The following is a 20,388-nucleotide window of genomic DNA, read 5'->3' on the forward strand; positions in this document are numbered from 1 at the left end:
CAAATAAGACGTAAATTGCAGATATTTGCTCCAGATATATTAGGTTGTTGTTGTTTCTACTATTAGATATGTATGTCATGTGGATGAGAGGCCCGGTACCTAATAATAGTATGTATGGGGAAAACTCCCTGTGAGAAATGTTAATGACAGATGAGGCCCGTGGGGAGGTAAGCTAGCAGGCGGAAGAGTACTGTGGTGTGCCACCATAAGCAGAAGAGGAGGGTCCAGGAGGGAAGTGTGGGATGTAAACAGTCAATCACGTGGAGAAGACTGTACAGCATAGTTGAATGAATGAATGAATGTCAGTCAAGTTAACGTGACTGTCAATTGACACTTGAAAAAAACATCAGGCTAATTTTCAAATCTCAGCCCAAGAACCTCAGTTTGAAGCATTTCCTGAATCGTATCCACCATGGCAGCAAATCCATGGAGACGATGCCAGCCAATTGGAGATATATGTGCAGAGCAGTAGCAGACTGACAAGACTCAGGGAATAGAGAAAAAATATCAAACACTGGAATTCCTGCTTATGTGGTTTATGAAAACTGATGGGAAGGGACTCTGTGCCATTCCAAATTAAAGGGACATCAATTTTGCCCTCAAGAATGAAAAAGATTCTGAGACATGTAAACTGGTGAAATATACTTATTTTTCAGTTTACTGGTAATTGTGCACAAATGCGCACGCGCGCGCGCACACACACACACACACAAATGTCTCATCACATCATCACCCGCTTCTCCGGGGTTGGGTCGCGGTGGCAGCAAGCTAAGTAGGGCACTCCAGACGTCCCTCTCCCCAGCAACGTCCTCCAGCTCCTCCTGGGGGATCCTAAGGCATTCCCAGGCCAGATTGGACATGTAGTCCCTCCAGCGACTTCTGGGTCTACCCCAGGGTGTCTTTCCAGTTGGATGTGCCCGGAAAACCTCCATAGAAAAGTGCCCAGGAGGCATCCTAATCAGATGCCCGAAAAACCTCAACTGGCTCCTTTTTATGCGAAGGAGCAGCGGCTCTAGTTCCGAGCTCCCTCAGGATGTCCAAGCTCCTCACCCTATCTCTAAGGCTGAGCCCAGACACTATATGGAGGAAACTCATTTCAGTTGCTTGTACCCGTGATCTCACCATTGCGGTCACTACCCAAAGCTCATGACCGTAGGTGAGGGTTGGAATGAAGATTGACTAGAAATTTGAACGCTTTGCCTTCCAGCTCAGCTCCCTCTTCACAACAGTCCGGTACAAGGTCCTCATTACTGCTGATGCAGCATCAATCCCCCTGTCAATCTTCCGCTCCATTCTACCCTCACTTGTGAACAAGACCCCGAGATGATTGGAACGCCTTCACTTGAGGCAACAACTCAGCCCCAACCCGGAGGGAGCAATCCACCATTTCCCAGTAGAGAATCATGGTCTCAGGCTTGGAGGTGCTGACTCTCATCCTGGCCATTTCACACTCAACTGCAAACTGCCCCAGTGCGCGCCGGAGGTCGCATTCTGATGAAGCCAACAAAACCCCATCATCTGCGAAGAGCAGAGATGCAATTCTGAGATTCCCAAAACAGACACACTCCTCACCTTGGCTGCCCCTTGAGATCCTGTGCATGAATATCACAAACAGAATCAGAGACAAGGGACAACCTTGGCGGAGTCTGACACCCACTGAAAACATGTTTGACTTTGTGCCAAGAATGGAGACACAGCTCTCACTGTGGCTATACAAGGACCGGATGGCTTGTAGCAACTGCCCCGGTACCCCATACTCCCACAGTACCCCCCACAAGAGTGCCCCGGGGTACACAGTCGTAAGCCTTCTCACAAGTCCACAAAACACATGTACACTGGCTGGTCAAACTCCCATGCCTCCCTCAGCACTTCCGCAAGGGTGGTCCGTTGTTCCATGGCCAGGACGGAAACCACAATGTTCCTCCTGAATCCGAGGTTCGACAATCAGTCAGAGTCTCCTTTTCAGCAACCTACAGTAGACTTTCCCAGGGAGGCTGAGCAATGTGATGCCCTGGTAATTGGAGGACACCCTCTGGTCGCGCGCACGCACGCACGCGCACACGCACGCACGCACGCACGCGCGCGCGCGCACACACACACACACACACACACACACACACACACTAACTAAAAATACCAGAGACATGGTTACTGCAAGCGGAGTTTTAGAAAGAATAGGGAAGACTTTTGGTTCGCTTAAGTTTACCTGTAAAAATCTGTAAATTCTGCACACCCCACCCTAAATGGGTTTACAGGAATTGCTCCTGGTATTAACGCACTATTCCTCCAATGAGAAGTGGAAAAATAACTGTTAATAGACAGAGGTTAATCAACACTCTTACCATCAGTGGCTTCGGGCCTGTCCACGTCTTTCTCCAACCCTCTGTCCTTTTGCTTCCCCTTACTCAGCCCATCTTGCTCGGCAACCAGCTCAGCCATTAAGATGAGGTCTGCCTCAAGGGGGTCTGAGGGGATCTTCTCTTTAATTTCCTGGATGGTCTCGACGATGCGCTCAGCGCTGTCCAGTGTCACAGGGAGGAACATGGGCACAGGCAGCTGTGACAGATCAGTTAATACAACTCATTAATTCCATATCAATACAATAAATAACATAATGACTTTTTCCATCATCTTTTAGAGCCTGGAACTCAGATTTGATTTAGTATTGCTTTACCCTGAAAAAAGAGCAGGTCCAATTAAAATAGTTATTAATAATAATCATTTTGCAGTACAAATATGTAACTAAAAAAAACACTTCACACACAAAATACATACTTCTGACATCAAACTGGTGCGCTGAGAGGCTATCAGTTTGCTGATCCTTACTATGCTATTTGTTGTTTCTGGTGAACCAAATACAAGACCATGTGAAAAAAAAAAAAAACAACATAGGACCTATATTTTCTGTTCTGCATTCATTTTTTAAATTTGTTAATAATCAATTTTAATTGCTTAGCTCCTTTTTATATACTTTCCAAATTCTGCTCTTATGCTTTGTTTAATGTGAGTCATGCCAGTGACCCATAGAGTCAAATCTCTTTTTTGTACAAACTTCTTGATGGTAAAACAATCCCATTATTTTTTTCAAAATCGTTAGTGCAAGTAATAAATTCTAATATTTAATAATTTCAGTTTCTGTCAAGTGACACCTTTGCCCAAATAAAGTTTATAAGGTCCCAGAGAATTTCAGGGTGTGCGTTTGACATACCGGTAGGGGTAGTCCCATGGGCTTGGGGGTAAACTGGCTGTACATATTCATGGGCAGTGGGAGAAACACTGGCACTGGGATGGGCAGGACTACAACTGTGGGGAATTTGTCATCTGTGGAGAAAGAACACAGAGCCAGTTTTGAAGCAGTGAACCCAGGAGAGTGTGTAATCGTGAGCGACTGAGAAGGAATAAAAGTATTAGCCTGTTTCAACTGTCCTTTTTCAACTGAAACAACAAAATCCTACTCTATCATGTTTTATGTTTTGATTTGCACCCCAATTTCCGAGTAACTGTCAAAATTCTAGCACAGAGGGCATCCGGGTAGCATAGCGGTCAATTCCATTGCCTACCAACACGGGGATCGCCAGTTCGAATCCCCGTGTTACTTCTGGCTTGGTTTGGCGTCCCTACAGACACGCAGGTGGGAAGCCAGATGTGGGTATGTGTCCTGGTCACTGCACTAGCGCCTCCTCTGGTCAGTTGGGGCGCCTGTTCGGAGGGGGAGGGGGAGGGGGGGCATCCCCCTGGTGAAACTTCTCACTGCAACGCCACATGTATCAGAGACGTAGTAGTCTGCAGCCCTCCCCGGATTGGCAGAGGAGGTGGGGCAGCGACCGGGACTGCTCAGAGAGTGGGGTGATTGGCCAGGTACAATTGGGGAGAAGGGGGGCCCAAAAAAAAAATCTCGCACAGCATATATGTATCATTAGTTTAGGGTATGCAGGAAAACTCATATTTGCCAGTTAATAGAGAGAAGAGCCCAAATGTAGGGGTTAGGCAGATGTCAAGACATTCTTTCATCTCAGTGGTGGTCGATGCACCAACGCCATCTAGGTGAATTCAAGCACTCTGAATGGAATTTAGAGTTAACAGACTGGTTTGAATTTGATTGGTGGCTTTAAAGAAATCATTTAAATTGCATGAATGAAAGCTTCACCTGTCTGTGCCTCACTGTCAACAGTCTGTGTTTTACACGTGACCCCCTTGTTCTGGACCATAGGTCTACAGAGCAGAGCCTTGTTTTTCAACAATCTGGGTGTGGTAGCAGGGGCCTTGGATGCATCCGTCTGAGTGCCAGCCTGAAGGAGAAAAAAAATATATGTTAACAACAATAACGACAACCTTCATAGGAAAACAACAGTTACTTAAATTGTAAAGCGTAGTCATGTAGAACATATAAAATTAAGAAAAATCATTTAGTAGAACAAATGCAAGATTATACAGAGAACTAGAACGGATGACCCATTTAAGGCCTTGTCAGTAAAGCGCAAATCAAGTTGAATCATAAGCGACTGCTAAGAGAGGATGTGTGCAAGTTTTAATAAAAAATGTTTTACTTGTGCGACACTGAAATTTTTAAATCCAATTAGGATTAGGATTGTCCATCAAGATTTTTTGCCACCCCCATCACTAAAGTCACTAAATATTGAGCATCTGCTGATCAGTCTAGATATTTTGATTTTAGTATATATTACAGTTGCACAGTGCATTCTTTAAATATATTAAAGTTCGTAAAATCAATTATGCTTGACAACTGAATGGCTCTGCATTAAAAAAAACGACACTATCATGTGAAGCACAACTCTCCACATTATTAAATATTTGTAGATTTTGAAAGCTTTTCAGTGCATTCATCTCCTGCTGTGTCATACACACAATAACACATACAAATACAGGGTCAGTCTTAAAAGGAAACATTCACCAATTTTCAACCTTATCTATATCTGTCTGCAACAGGGATAGTCTCGCACAGCCAGACCTAGGGCTGTAAGTTATATCTATCATGTGATGATAGAAAACGTCTATCGTTTCATATTAAGCTCTATCGTTTATTTTGTTGTGTCGCAAATCACACTCTTTACAGCAACATTTTTCGTCATTTAGATGACCCTTTCCACTCTTTGCACAGCATGGATGCAGGCAGGAAATTTGCATGAAGGCAATAAAAATAAACATGGAGGACAGTGAACATAACGCAGAACAGGGTAATTCAGAACAGAAGGACTCCGACCAGCCAGGACAAAACGAGGAGCTTGTACCTAAAAGTGGGGCTACTTCTATGGTATGGACGTGGTTTGGGTATGAAAAGTCTGACACGGACCAGAAAACGATACTTTGCAAAATATACCGCACGCCAGTCCCCACAACAGACTTAAACACCACTAGCCTCTTTTACCACCTACGCAACTACAGTTGAAAAGTTTATCCCATTTACCTTTTTATATTTCATACATTAATATTTTATATTTTGTTACATGCTTAATTGAAAATTTGCACAAAGGTTCTAAATAAAAGGAGAAAAATAAACAAATATGAGTAAGTAGCTTTTATTTGTCGAGTATATAATTCAAAATGTACTAAGAAATAGGCCTTTCCTTTATGTTAGAGAGTCAAAAGACATTTGAAAATAATTTATTGAAAGTTTTTGTTAGTGCCTATAGGATGGATTCAGGGCTTAAAATAATCTCTAGGCTATACAGGGGACTTCAGGAGATTAATATATCAAGTACCACCTACATAAAACAAAAACGGGGAAGGGAAACTAACAGTTCCATTCCAGAGGAAGTTTGGACAAAATATTGCAAATCTCAATGGAGGATAACAAGCTCAACCTCATGGACAGTGTTTGGTTGGAAGAGTCTTAGTAGATATTTTATCACACCTGTTCAGACATCTCACCACTCAGGCTTTTCCAGCTGCTGGAGAAATTGTAGCTCACAGGAAGCCAATCACTACACCATTTGTTTTGGGCCTGCTCAAAAGTAAATACCTTTTCGCATAAGATTTATATAGAATTAGTGACTACATTTGGGACAAAAATTACTTTTAATTGGGATGAATTCCTCTTTGGTCTATTACATGCAACACCCAAAAACATTAATAGAAGTTACTTATATGGAATACTGAGTGTAGCAGCTAGAAAAGCAATTACAAAGAAATGGCTTAAGCCAGACACCCCATCTATAGAGGACTTGTATGATATAATTTATGATCTTTGTGATGGAAAGAATTACCTTCTCAATGAGGCTTGGGGAAACTAAATTTGAGAAAATTTGTGAGAAGTGGAAATTGTATATTTCCCCAAAACATCTTTCTTTTATTTAAATTTGTTTATGTAAGTATGGTTTTTGTCCTTTCTTTTTTTCTTTTATCTCAAATGGAAAAACACCCCATGTCCTATTTTTATGTTCTATAATTACTTTGTAAAATGGAAAAAAGATGGATCACTTTATAAAAGTATCTAACTAAAGATGATTGTGTGAAAATGCTGTTAATATGTGATTCCAAATAAAAAAAGAAGAAGAAAAAAAGAAAGGAAAAACACCTGCAGTTGTTCCTGGTCGTTTCTGCATCTCTACAGCGTCAGTGGAACGTTTTTTTCCCGGCCGCCAAGTGACGTATTGTAATGTCAGCTTGTGGTGGCCGGAAAAACTACATACAATCAATCTATCAGGGTTTCTAATACTCTAATCAACTCTTAACACGCTGGTCAAAAAACATCCTCATTCTCTCAGCTAAGCTATATTTCCAATGGTGTAAATGACGCCCCACAACACTGGCGCAGAGAATTTTATGGATGACAATAGAGGCTTACGCGCAATGCATTCTGGTACGTGTAGGTGCTATGGTAAAGACTGAGCAGGACAACAGCGATTTCACTGTCAATATAGTATAATATAGTATGTAGTGAGGACTTTGTTTCAACTGACTACTTTACTCGTCAGTACTGATTGCTAATACACAAAATCATCTCTGAAATTCCCTATTAGATTTGTTACTGGAAGTTGGCCTAATATTGACTGCACATTTTCAAATGAGTTGCTAACGTTACATATGTGCGACTTTTTTAAAGGTATATAATTTAGCAAGTTTAAATATTTTACTTCACTTGCAGACATCCTTCAAGAACTATATGCAGATGTAATTCATCAACAAATTTGTCACAAAAACTGACAACTGAACTTCCCAAAGAAAAAAGTCAGAGGCTTTCCTTTGGACAGGAACAAAGCTTTAAAACAGTTTCAAATATTAAACTCATACCCTTAACTTACATGAAGAAAGCTTCTCTTTGAAACTTTGGGGACCGTACCTGTGGAGACAATAGCAAAGAAATTGTCAGAAAAAGCAGCAAGTCTGTGTTGTGACTTTTTTGATTTAAGTAATTAAATAAAGCCATTAATGTTTAGTTTAAACTGTACATCAAGAAAGCAAAAGACATACTATTTACCATATTTACAGTTCTATTTACAGTAAATGTGACACGTCATAAGAAAAGCAGTAATAGTAATTATTCAGTTATTAAGGAGAATACTGAAAATGCTTTGTTTCAAGCTACTGACAGAGATGCTTTTATTTTGAAGTTTCAAATAAACATATCGCCCTATGCTTTGTCACTAGCTTTAATCAGAAAAAAACAAAAACAAAGTGTGTTCAAAATGTTGGGTTCAAGGTCCGTTGTGTCTCCCCTTTCTGTGTAACTGCAGTGTGTTGGAGAATAAATGTTCAGTTTGAACGACATCCATTCTGGTCATTAAGATTTAACCTACTAACATTAGCCACTATGGTACTGCAATTTTTTAACCACCACACTCACACAAAAACTTTCATAACCAGCAGCAGGTGCCATGTTGTTGGCTTCAAGCACTTCCTCAATCATTACGAGGGCAGAACGTTCAAGCATGATACATAAACAATTTTCCACGCTTCCTCTGTATATTATTAGATAAATATTAGAGTATATGATTTCATGACATTGTGATCTGCAGTGAGAGTAGGGAGCAGATTGAGGAGCCTGGAGAGGTGGCAGTATGCACTGGAAAGAAGAGGAATGGAAGTCAGCAGGAGCAAGACGGAATACATATGTGTGAATGAGGGAGGACAACGGAATGGTGAGGTTGCAAGGACTAGAGGTGACAAAGGCATATGAGTTTAAATACTTGGGGTCAACTGTTCAAAGTAACAGGGAGTTCAGAAGAGAGTGCAGGTGGAGTGGGATGGACGGAGAAGAGCGTCAGGAGTGATTTGTGACAGAACGGTACCAGCAAGAATTAAAGGGAAGGTTTACAAGATGGTTGTGAGACCAGCTATGTTGTATGGTTTGGAGACGGTGGCACTGATGAAAAGACAGGAGGCGAAACTGGAGGTGGCAGAGATGAAGATGCTAAGATTTTCATTGGGATTGACAAAGAAGGACAGGATTAGGAACAAATAATATCAGAGGGACAGCTCAAGTTGGACGGTTTGGAGACAAAGCAAGGGAGGCAAGATTGAGATGGTTTGGACATGTGCGGAGGAGAGATGCTGGGTAGATTGGGAAAAGGATGCTGAAGATTGAGCTGCCAAGGAAGAGGAAAAGAGGAAGGCCAAAGAGGAGGTTTATGGATGTGGTGAGGGAAGACATGCAGGTGGGCTGGCGTGACAGAGGAAGATGCAGAGGACAGGAAGAGATGGAAACAGATGATCCACTGTAGCGACCCCTATGAGTATGGCAACAGAATCAGAATTGTTGGCCAAGTATGAATCAACACAAGGAAATATTTGACATGGTTCTTTGCTCCAATTATACCATTCAACAAACTGAGAAAAAGCATTATGATAGAATAATTCTAAAACAGCAGTGGCTAACCATGTGCCATGGAGAGCCATGTGTATGCAGGTTTTCATTCCAACCCGACTCCACACCAGGTGATTCCACTGATACATTCGTCCTCTTTGGTTGAAGGTCGCTAATCAGGGAAATCACCTGGTGTGGAGTCCGGCTGGAATGAAAACCTGCATACACATGGCTCTCTATGGCACATGGTTAGTAGCCACCCTTATCTCGAATAATAAACCTCATTTCTGAAAAAATACTAGTATGGCTGGTTCACCTGACCTACATGTCTTTGGACTGTGGGAGGAAACCGGGGCACCTGGAGAAAACCCACACAGTCAAGCGGAGAACATGTAAACTCCACACAGAGGACGACCCGGGATGATTCCCAAGGTTGGACAACCCTGGTGTTCAAACCCAGGACCTTCTTGCTGTGAGGCGACAGTGCTAACCACTGCACCACCGTGTTGTTTCCCTGCCTTCCACCCAATTAATGCTGGGATAGACTCCAGCATCTCACGACCCTAATTAGGATAAGCAGCTTGAAAAATTAATTAATTTCAGAAACAATAGACTGACATCTATTTATTACGGATGGGACGGTTACCTTTTTCCCCCCAATATACACTACCGTTCAAAAGTTTGGGATCACCCAAACAATTTCGTGTTTTCCATGAAAAGTCACACTTATTCACCACCATATGTTGTGAAATGAATAGAAAATAGAGTCAAGACATTGACAAGGTTAGAAATAATGATTTGTATTTGAAATAAGATTTTTTTTACATCAAACTTTGCTTTCGTCAAAGAATCCTCCATTTGCAGCAATTACAGCATTGCAGACCTTTGGCATTCTAGCTGTTAATTTGTTGAGGTAATCTGGAGAAATTGCACCCCACGCTTCCAGAAGCAGCTCCCACAAGTTGGATTGGTTGGATGGGCACTTCTTTGAGCAGATTGAGTTTCTGGAGCATCACATTTGTGGGGTCAATTAAACGCTCAAAATGGCCAGAAAAAGAGAACTTTCATCTGAAACTCGACAGTCTATTCTTGTTCTTAGAAATGAAGGCTATTCCATGCGAGAAATTGCTAAGAAATTGAAGATTTCCTACACCGGTGTGTACTACTCCCTTCAGAGGACAGCACAAACAGGCTCTAACAGGTACTATTTAATGAAGATGCCAGTTGGGGACCTGTGAGGCGTCTGTTTCTCAAACTAGAGACTCTAATGTACTTATCTTCTTGCTCAGTTGTGCAACGCGGCCTCCCACTTCTTTTTCTACTCTGGTTAGAGCCTGTTTGTGCTGTCCTCTGAAGGGAGTAGTACACACCGGTGTAGGAAATCTTCAATTTCTTAGCAATTTCTCGCATGGAATAGCCTTCATTTCTAAGAACAAGAATAGACTGTCGAGTTTCAGATGAAAGTTCTCTTTTTCTGGCCATTTTGAGCGTTTAATTGACCCCACAAATGTGATGCTCCAGAAACTCAATCTGCTCAAAGAAGTGCCCATCCAACCAATCCAACTTGTGGGAGCTGCTTCTGGAAGCGTGGGGTGCAATTTCTCCAGATTACCTCAACAAATTAACAGCTAGAATGCCAAAGGTCTGCAATGCTGTAATTGCTGCAAATGGAGGATTCTTTGACGAAAGCAAAGTTTGATGTAAAAAAAATCTTATTTCAAATACAAATCATTATTTCTAACCTTGTCAATGTCTTGACTCTATTTTCTATTCATTTCACAACATATGGTGGTGAATAAGTGTGACTTTTCATGGAAAACACAAAATTGTTTGGGTGATCCCAAACTTTTGAACGGTAGTGTATCATGATAAAAGTTTCTGATGGTTATCATATGTGTCAAACTTTCATAATCCCATTTACCATGGTTTTATTATCACTTAAATGTAGTCACTGAGGTGCAATGTGCCTTATTGTTAGCTGAGCAAGCTACACTGACTAGCTAGTTTTTTCCAAAACAATGGCTAAAGGAGGTGATAGTACTGCTCTCATTTTTCACCCATATAAAAAGAAAAAGTCTGGGCGTATTTTGGTTATTTTGAAAATTCTGACGGAAAGCTCATAGAAGATGACTACCCCATCCGCTGAACATGCAAGAAGAAAGTTGCTACAAAGGGGGCAAACACTTCCAACACGTTTTACCCATCTCTCTTCGTGTTGCAGCGCATGCAAAGTAAGTTATCCTTTAATGTTACTTCATGCAAGTGAGGGCTTCGGAATGGGGAAATGACAGTTGGTCAAATTTGAATTTTTTTTTCTTTTTTGGATTTTTTCTCTCTCCCTTTTTCTTCCCAATTGTATCTGGCCAATTACGTCACTCTTCTGAGCTGTCCCAGTTGCTGCTCCACCCCCTCTGCCGATCCGTGGAGGGCTGCAGACTACCACATGCCTCCTCCGATACATGCGGAGTCACCAGCTGCTTCTTTACACCTGACAGTGAGGAGTTTCACCAGGGGGACGTAGCGCATGGGAGGATCACGTTATCCCCCCCCCCCCGAAAAGGCGCTCCGACCGACCAGAGGAGGCGCTAGTTCAGCAACCAGGACACACCCACATTCAGCTTTCCACCCGCAGACACAGCCAATTGTGTCTGTAGGGATGCCCCACCAAGCCGGAGGTAACATGGGGATTCGAACCGGCGATCCTCGTATTGATAGGCAATGGAATAGACCACCACTATACCCGGACGCTGAACTTTAAATACTATGTGTTCTAGACTAGTAAACACATTAACTGCACATGCGTTATCGTGCGGCACACTCACAGTCCATGATCCACCCATGCATTATGTTTAGCTGTTAATGTAAAATCCAGTGGTTGGGGAATTGGTTACAAAAGTAACAAATATCGTTATCTTTTCATTTACGTAAACTATGCATGAGGTCAATGCTATTACTGTATATAAAATACACAGAAGATAGACTGTGAGTGTGTGTATGTGTGTTATTAGCAATTGGAAATTTTTTTTTTAACAGATTTCAACAAAACCGTGATAATACTGAAAACCATGATATATGTGGTCACAATAACCGTGACATGAAATTTTCATACTGCCCCATCCCTACTATTTCTTTCTTGATGTTTTCTTTTTTGGGGGGGTGGGGGGGATTTTTTTCTCCCCTTTTCACCCCAATTGTACTTGGCTAATTACCCCACTCTTCCAAGCCATCCCAAGTTCTGCTCCACTCCCTCTGCCGATCTGGGGAGGGCTGCAGACTAACACATGCCTCCTCTGATACATGTGGAGTCGCCAGCCGCTTCTTTTCACCTGACAGTGGGGAGTTTCACCAGGGGGACATAGCATGTGGGAGGATCATGCTGTTCCCCCCAGTTCCCCCTCCCCCCCAAACAGGAGCCCCCGAATGACCAGAGGAGGCGCTAGTGCAGCGACCAGGACACATACAATAATCGGCATAAATACCAGTGCAAAAATCTCTCAGTGGATATTTTGTATCATAATATTTTTCTAGGAATCTACATCATAAGTTTAAAAATTGTCTCCTCCCCCATATAAATATGTTTAAGAGACGACAGATGCTCTGACGCATTAGCCCGGCCAAAATAAAAACAGTGAACATGAGGTGATGTCTTTTTAACTTTTACTTTATTTCAGTCTGGTGTGTCACCTCTGCCACATTTTTTGTGGTACCTTTTTCTCAATTGATTTCTTGACTGAGCACCTAGCTCGAAATTAGAGGAAGCTTATCTGCCATCTATTGTCACACATAACAGACCGCCAGTCTGCAGTAGATTAGATGCAGACAAGTGAGTGAATCACATCAGCACACACAAAGACACACCAGGGAAAGAGATACAACCACAAACAACATGTGGAAACTCACCTGTCTGAAGACTATGCAGACATCTTGCAGTTTAAAGTAATTTTAACCTCTGGTGCCTGGAATGTGTGTGTGTTTTTTTTATTTATAAATTGGCTGTTAAGCTCTTTAATGCCATCAGCATCCAAGTCTCGTGCTGGAGAGCCCCAGTGGGTACAACCTTTGTCACACGATCATTTGTGCAACTGTCAATGTGTTTGTGTGTGCGTGGCTATGCAAAATACCTTGCAGGGCTGTGTTGTTGGAATCATTGGGCTGCTCAGTAAGAGTGCTAGCAAGTGAGACAACATCAGCAATGATCGGGGTAGCCTCTGCAATGCCTGCAGGGCTAGGGGATGTAACAGCTGAGGCAAAGAACAGAGATAGAAAGAGAAAGGAAAAATCAAAAACATGAGTATATTATTTGGATACCAATACTCAAATTTGGGAGTAACCTATTAATGGCAATGTTTCAGTTAAAGGGTTTACATGGTTTGAAATAACCCTATTTTCTTAAAATGCATCAATTGACACATTGCCTCTTTAAATAAAGTTTAAAGTTTCCTTTATTAATCCCCTTGGGGAAATGCAGTTACTGAAAATTAACCCATCCTAGCTGTGATCTGTGTAGCTAGGAGCAGCAGGCTGCTGCCTTCATGCTGCACTCGGGGACCAACTCCAGTTCTTTTCCCAATGTCTTGGTCAGGGGCACAGGCAGGAGTATAAACCCTAACATGCATGTTTCTTTTGATGGTGGGGGAAATCGGAGCACCCGGAGAAAACCCACCGCAGACATGGGGAGAACAAGCAAACTCCACACAGAGGACAACCTGGGATTACCCCCAAGGTTGGACAACCCCGGGGTTCAAACCAGGACCTTCTTGCTGTGAGACAACAGCGCTAACTGCTGGGCACCTGTGCCCGTTAAGAAAAGGTACAAGGTATTTCAATTCATGCAATACTTCTTGGAGTCATTGCCACCCACTGCAGTGGCGGTCCTCAAACAAGTAATTCGCAAGCGAAGAAATAAAATCACATTAATTAAAATTAAATAGAAACATAAGAAAAAAAATGTCTGTTCTTTTTGAGTCATCGCTGCCAATAGATTTGGAGCGTGCAGTTTTTTGAATGTCTCAAAAGAGGCTTAGATAGTGCACTTAAAAAAGAAAAGCTACGAAAGACATGAAAAATGGTAATTAAATCAACTTGAACGGAAAAATTAGTAAACCAGACAAATACAGTATAATAAAAACAAAAATACATACCCTTTGCGAATACCTGGCCCTGAGTTAAAGCCTTGTTGCTACAGAAGTTTAGCAGACACTGCATGTCACAGAAGCGTTTGACCTCCCCTGGCAAGGAGAGGGTCTCTACCAGTTTCCCCTGGTGACCACAGCTATCACACTTCGCAACCTGAGACACAGCAATAGGTCATACACGGAGGCAGCAAAGGAAACTAGCCTATCTCTGCCCACAGCTGCAAATTCTCAGTGTACCCTTTGAAGAGCTAAACACATAAGCCATCTGAATTTAGCTTTGTAATGAATGTTATAACAATACTGCCCATATTGTTTGCAGTAGTAACATTATCAACAATATCACTATCCTCATTTTTTTAATAACCACAACTCCTACCTGGCACAGGAGAATGGTGTACTTGGACCTGCAGTCCTCAGAGCAGAATTCCTCGAGTGTATCACCGTAGTAACCCGTTACCCTCCGCTCAGAGATGGAGAGGCAGTAGGCACAGCTGTGGCAGTATTTCTTCCACTTCTTATCCAGGTCATGTTTATGAAGCAGGCCACAGCCTGGGAGGGGAAAGAAACAAGAGAATAAATCTAATGTATCCCCACAAACACATTCAACACTCAGGGTCTACCTCACAGTACGTAGTGATGCCATAATCTCCTTGTGCCTGGACTGAAGATTCTTCTTCTATGTTCAACAGGATGTTTGTTGACAGAAATATTTGTCATTCTTTTTAGTGTGAAACTGGGTATAAGTTTCCTAGGTACAGTTTAGTCAAGTTCCAAGATTTTTAGTTGAGTAATTTCTTCAGTTATATAAATTATTAACTTATTCATATTCCTTTAGTACCATTTTACTTATACTACTCCATAAAACTGTTTCCCTAATGCTTTCATCAGCCAATTTCCCCTTTAATAACCAGTCCTGGCCTATGATCACGATCCAATGGGACCAAAATCCGTCCAAAATTACAAATTATTCTTCAAATCAGAGACATACAAAGCCAACCCCAACTCCCCCTCCCTTCACCCAGCCAAGGTAAACATCAAGTTCCCCAATAATACCCATAAGCACACTCATAATACATTGAAATACCAAATACCAGTGGCCAATATTAAATACATAAATACACTTGATACCGACTAGGATTTGGGTTCACCTTCTATACCCACATGCTCTATCTTATACAACATATTGGTAATGCCCCCCCCCCAAAAAGTGCATTGCACTGATGAGCAAGAAATTGACTTTATAAATGAAATTTGACAGAACAACTGATTGCAGACAACCTTCAATTAACCCTACATTGGTCCTTTTGTGTCGGCCTTCTTACCGTCACTGCAAAAGTAATAGTCTTTTTGGTTGATCCTCTTGAATTGTTTGGTGACCTTTTCCAATTTACAGTATTCACACACAGCCATTACCAGGTTGGCCTTCCTATACTCTTCAGAACAGGCCGAGTCACAGACGAACACCACCTTGTTCTAGAGGTACAGAACATACACACATACACACGAACACGCGCACACACATATATATAAAGCCTCCAGTGTAATTCAGCAGACTTAATTCAGCCACCTTGTTCACTGGTGTGATTAGGTGACTAAGCATCTTGACCAAAGGTTATTTGTCAGTGGGTGCTGGGGGGGGGATAGAGCCAATCCAGTGCTTTGAACAAAGGACCATCCAGTCGCAAATCAAGTTCTTCTACCGTATCCCCTTTTCAACCGACACAGGGCAGATGCAAACTCCTGAACTGAATCTTGAACCATTCCAAGCATTGTAGTGCAAAAATGCTGGTTCTTGGTAAGCAAAATTGGCTCCATTCTGGCCCTTTTTACCTTTGGAAACAAAGAGCCTGTGACGATGTGGGTTAGGGGCGCAGTAATGTCCTCAGGAGCTAAACGCCAGTCTATAGTTAAGTGAATTTTGATTGCCCAATCAACGTCACCAAAATGTACTCAACAGTCCGTTGCCACTCTGATTTTAAAAGATGTCACTAATAAAAAGTATACAACACTGGTGATAATAGAATGCTGGAGTTAAGTCATAAACATTTCAGTGAATGAATGATCCCCCATTATGAACAGATGATGTTGTGATTGGAATAATGTTTTAGATAAAAAGCCAACTTCTGATCAGTTTGTGCACTCCAATACCCTGGTTACTGAGTGTTTAAGGCAATATTTCAATAACTGAACATTATTTATAGTTGCTGAATTTCTCCAAAAACTTCACAAAAACTAATTCATTAATAGATACTTTATACTCACTGTCAGATCTTTTTTAGTATGGTAAGACCAACAGTTGGTTAACATCGCCATCTGGTTACAATCATTTGTTTCTTACACCAGTGACAAAGCAAGCTAGTTCATTAAAAGTTTCTCTGGCAAAGCATTGGCAACAGCCCCATGTAGGTGGGATAGGGGTATGTTAGTACTGCTAAGTAGCTACGTCCCTTGTTTCTGAACCACGTGTTACCCTAAACCTTTGAAGTGGATAAGTCCCTTGTTTCTGAACCACACATTTACCCCAAGCCCTCAAAGCAAACTCCTGCCAGAGCTCTTACAAATACTTCTCCCTTTCTCTTTCTCCAGCCCCCCCCCTCACTTTTTCTCCCCAATTGTATCCGGCCAATTACCCCCCTCTTCCGACATGTCCCAGTCGCTGCTCCACCCCCTTTGACAATCCAGGGAGGGCTTCAGACTACCACGTCTCCTCCGAGGAGTCGCCAGCCACTTCTTTTCACCTGAAAATGAGGAGTTTCGCCAGGGGGATGTAGCGCATGAAAGGATCACACTATTCCCCCCAGTTCCCCCTCCCCCCCGAACAGGCGCCCCGATCGACCAGAGGAGGCGCTAGTGCAGCGACCGGGACACATACCCACATCCGGCTTCACACCCGCAGACATGGCCGATTGTGTCTGTAGGGACGCCCAACCAAGCCGGAGGTAACACGGGGATTCGAATCGTGATCTCCGTGTTGGTAGGCAACGGAATAGACCGCCACACTACCCGGACACAACCCTCCAGCTTTTATTCCTCAGTAGCTAAATAATAAAGATTTTTTTTCAAAAGGAAGTAGTGAAAAGTGAATGAACTTTTGAGAACAATAAATAAGAGGGCAAACAAATGCCACACAGGTTACCTTGATAGGGATGACTTCAGGTTTAGCAGTCATGAATTGAGAGCACTGGAAGCACTGCAGTTTTCCCTTGGGTTTGGGGGCATCAGATTGTGTGGATCTAGAGGTGATGGATGGGATGGGGGCAGCAGCTATCGGGATCTTGGGGGTGATGCTGACCTTCTTCTGGGTCTTACTGAACTTCTCCTTTGGCAAAGAGAAGCATAAAACTTAACAGCTGACAACACAATAATAAATGTTTTCATAGATAGGGTATCTGGTTTAATGACATAAGAGAATACAGAGAGTAAATTAATAGGGGACGGTCCCTCTTAATTGCAACATAAATGTAAGGTAAGTATTTGCATCCTGCCTGGACAAAACAAATGGGCGTCTTCTCATTAGTAAGTTCTGGCTCATCTTGTGATTGGATCGCCACCAGAAATAGCCAGATACAAAAGCAATGTATACAAAGTAGTTGCATCAGTGATACAGTACTGCCCAGATTCTGAAGGTTGTCATTAAGTCAGGTTTACCTAACTTTGGTATGAACCACTCCCTGCAACGCAAACCAGTCGTTGTATTTAAATTCACAGCGATGACGAATGTGATCGCAGCTGAACACTTGCCATTTTTGACACAAGCTGTTAAATGACCCACTTCTAGGGCTGTCCCAAATGCAATTTTTTGGGCTCTGGGGCTTCAGCTGTAATCAACAGCACAATATTTGAAGCCTTGGCGGCGCTGGGGGCGGGGTATGTGTGACTCGGGAAGGACTCAGCCAGACATTTCTCTGTTCTTGGCTGAGATGGACAGCATAGCGATGCAAAACGTGTCTTTCGATTTAATTAAAGTCATCAATTGTTAAGGATTCTGTTATTCTACAGTATTGTTGTTTGTGTTATTTGTTAATAATTTTTTTTCCTTTTCGAAAAGGTTTGGTTATTTGATGCATGTTTGTAATCCCAATGGATTTGGTTGAATGAGGTCCTATCTATGCACTTCTTGTGACATAATAAAAGTGTGTGACAATTTTTTTTCTTATCTTGGATAAATTACAGACCTACATAAATGTTCATAATAGGCTCCTAATCTGAGACAACGCCGACAAAGCACTGTGAAACAGAAGTGCAGAAACAGCATACTAGCTTCAATAAATTCAAGATTAGATTTATATTTATTAAAGATTTATATTTCTTTAGAATTTATTGTCATTTCTCAGCACTCACGAATTTTGTCCTCTGCATTTAACCCTTCCTATACACTAGGAGCAGTGGGCGGGGCCAACTCCAGTTCCAGATTCCATCAGCTATTAGCCTAAGTCTATAACATTTTACAACCTGAACCTAACAAGAGTCAGAGATACATAACATGCTTATTTCTGTTATAACAACAATACTTTTAATGAGATAGTTGTAACAGTAGGCTTAACAGTGTAATACTCCAAAATTTTTCTGACAAAGAAAGCACAAATCACTCAGAAATACAATTATCATCTTTACCGACACAGTAAAGAATGAAAAATAAATGAACCAACTGTAATAAATAGAACAAAGCCGCGCATTTATAATTACAGCAGCACAGCTGAGCTCTTCCTGCATTTTGTCTTCCCTTTAACTGCCAACGTGTACTGAAGCGTGGCATCACTGCTGTGAGTGAGGGAGATGTCACGCACCCAACATGAGACGGTATATATTTCCACATTTTAACAGTGCAATTAAAAAGTATAAATATAGTACAAGAATGTGCCAACAAAATGTATTTTTGCGGTTTGCCTTTATTGATAGCCTACATTTAGCAAAAAAAAAAAAAAATAGTAATAATCAAGTCCAGCCCTACCCTACCCCCTTCAAGGGCAATTTTTGATATGGTTTTGTTTGACCACCCATTCTAAGGGACTTTCCATCATCCCATTAATTTTCTTTGCAAAGCATGCATGAAAAATTAGATTTGGTCACAATATGTACACAATACAAATAACGAGAACGCAAAATACCTAGTGTAAACGTATGAGTGGTGATCAAATTGTTCATAATCCAGATAACATATGTAGATACAGATCACATGATTAAAAAAAGGTGAACAGGGTTTTGCTGTTTTACCTGGAAAGCTACGACACAGGGCAAAGAGCAGAAGTTTCTGATGGAGGTATCTGACATGGCCAGGTGATAAGCTGGTACCGTGGTCTTTCCACAGCTATCACAAGCCATGGGAGCACCTGTAGAGATAAGGGGGATTATCACTATTAATCACATCATTTTTTACAATTGGCCTTTTTGACCCTTTTAAATTGCTAATATTTTATCACTAATATTTCTGAAGTCATAAGACACATGAGCACAAATGAACTTTATCTGGGTGTAGAGAAATTCATTTTCAACTGCTTTGGCTCTTCTAAGTCTATTTTTGCTTTTTATGCTTATTAATTTGATGAGGGAAGGAGGTGAGAAACAAGCCTACATTTCCACTTTTGAAATATGGTGAAAAGAAGGTTAGCAATTAAATATGATAAATATGAGGTACATTTCAATCAAACAAGTGAGATGAGGTTCAATCAGCTGTGTTAAGGCAAACAGAAACTATCCTGACCCAACGACTAGTCAATACCTGATGCACGGGCAGTCTGGACCTTATGTGCCAGCACACAGCTGCTGCTACAGAAGAGCTCCACCTTGTCCTCACCGTCCTTGTTTTCTATCATGTCTGAAACTGTCCGTGAAGCCCGACACAGGGCACAAGGTTGGGGTGAATTGATTTTCTGCACAGCGGTAAGAAACAGCAGAGAAAGGGGAAAACAAGTCACGACAGCAGAACTGCTTGTTATATTCATCAATTTAGCCTATTCTGGGGCACCACATGACAGATGACCAGATGGGAAATACTTCATACAGGATCAAGAAAATGCCTGGCATCTTGCTAAAGGCAGTGTTCCCAGTCCGTTAAGGAAATTATTTTACAGGATAGTTCAGATATTTTCCATGACTTTTGCTTGGATATAAATGACAACTGTTGTTCACAGAAGGTCATATTATTCAGTATTAACTATCAACAAATCGATCAAATTACTCTAAAACTATGCCATCTATGGATGAAAATATGATTTTATAATCCAACTTTATAATTTTCCATGACCTCCATATTATATCCAGGACATTTGATCAATTTTATCATCTTTCAGGTCTTTTCCATGACCGGAGAAAAAAAAAATTTCCAGATTTTCCAGTACACTTGAGAATCGTGTCAGGGGCACCTCGACAGTACCCACACTGACTGGAGCCAGTATTAATTTTGCTTATGAAACCGATAACCAATGATATCTGTTTTTTCAAGGTTTTTACATGGCAAAAACAAGCTAATAACTTAAAAATTAAACCATG

General features: G+C 41.6%; 1 protein-coding gene across 1 annotated transcript in view; it reads right to left on the reverse strand.

Annotated features, from left to right (window-relative positions):
* zmym4.1 (zinc finger MYM-type containing 4, tandem duplicate 1) overlaps nucleotides 1–20,388 on the reverse strand; it is a 91,934-nt gene that overhangs the window by 46,074 nt on the left and 25,472 nt on the right. The window contains exons 10-20 of the mRNA XM_056298026.1: nucleotides 19,619–19,769; nucleotides 19,114–19,229; nucleotides 17,036–17,218; nucleotides 15,222–15,372; nucleotides 14,276–14,448; nucleotides 13,906–14,053; nucleotides 12,886–13,005; nucleotides 7,263–7,300; nucleotides 4,148–4,289; nucleotides 3,209–3,321; nucleotides 2,343–2,556 (exon numbers count right to left, since the gene is read on the reverse strand). Of these exons, the coding sequence (XP_056154001.1) occupies nucleotides 2,343–2,556; nucleotides 3,209–3,321; nucleotides 4,148–4,289; nucleotides 7,263–7,300; nucleotides 12,886–13,005; nucleotides 13,906–14,053; nucleotides 14,276–14,448; nucleotides 15,222–15,372; nucleotides 17,036–17,218; nucleotides 19,114–19,229; nucleotides 19,619–19,769 (1,549 nt within the window). The remainder of the gene's footprint in view (nucleotides 1–2,342; nucleotides 2,557–3,208; nucleotides 3,322–4,147; nucleotides 4,290–7,262; nucleotides 7,301–12,885; nucleotides 13,006–13,905; nucleotides 14,054–14,275; nucleotides 14,449–15,221; nucleotides 15,373–17,035; nucleotides 17,219–19,113; nucleotides 19,230–19,618; nucleotides 19,770–20,388) is intronic.

Source organism: Lampris incognitus, chromosome 18 (genome assembly GCF_029633865.1).
Source record: "Lampris incognitus isolate fLamInc1 chromosome 18, fLamInc1.hap2, whole genome shotgun sequence".
Classification (NCBI taxonomy): Eukaryota; Metazoa; Chordata; class Actinopteri; order Lampriformes; family Lampridae; genus Lampris; species Lampris incognitus.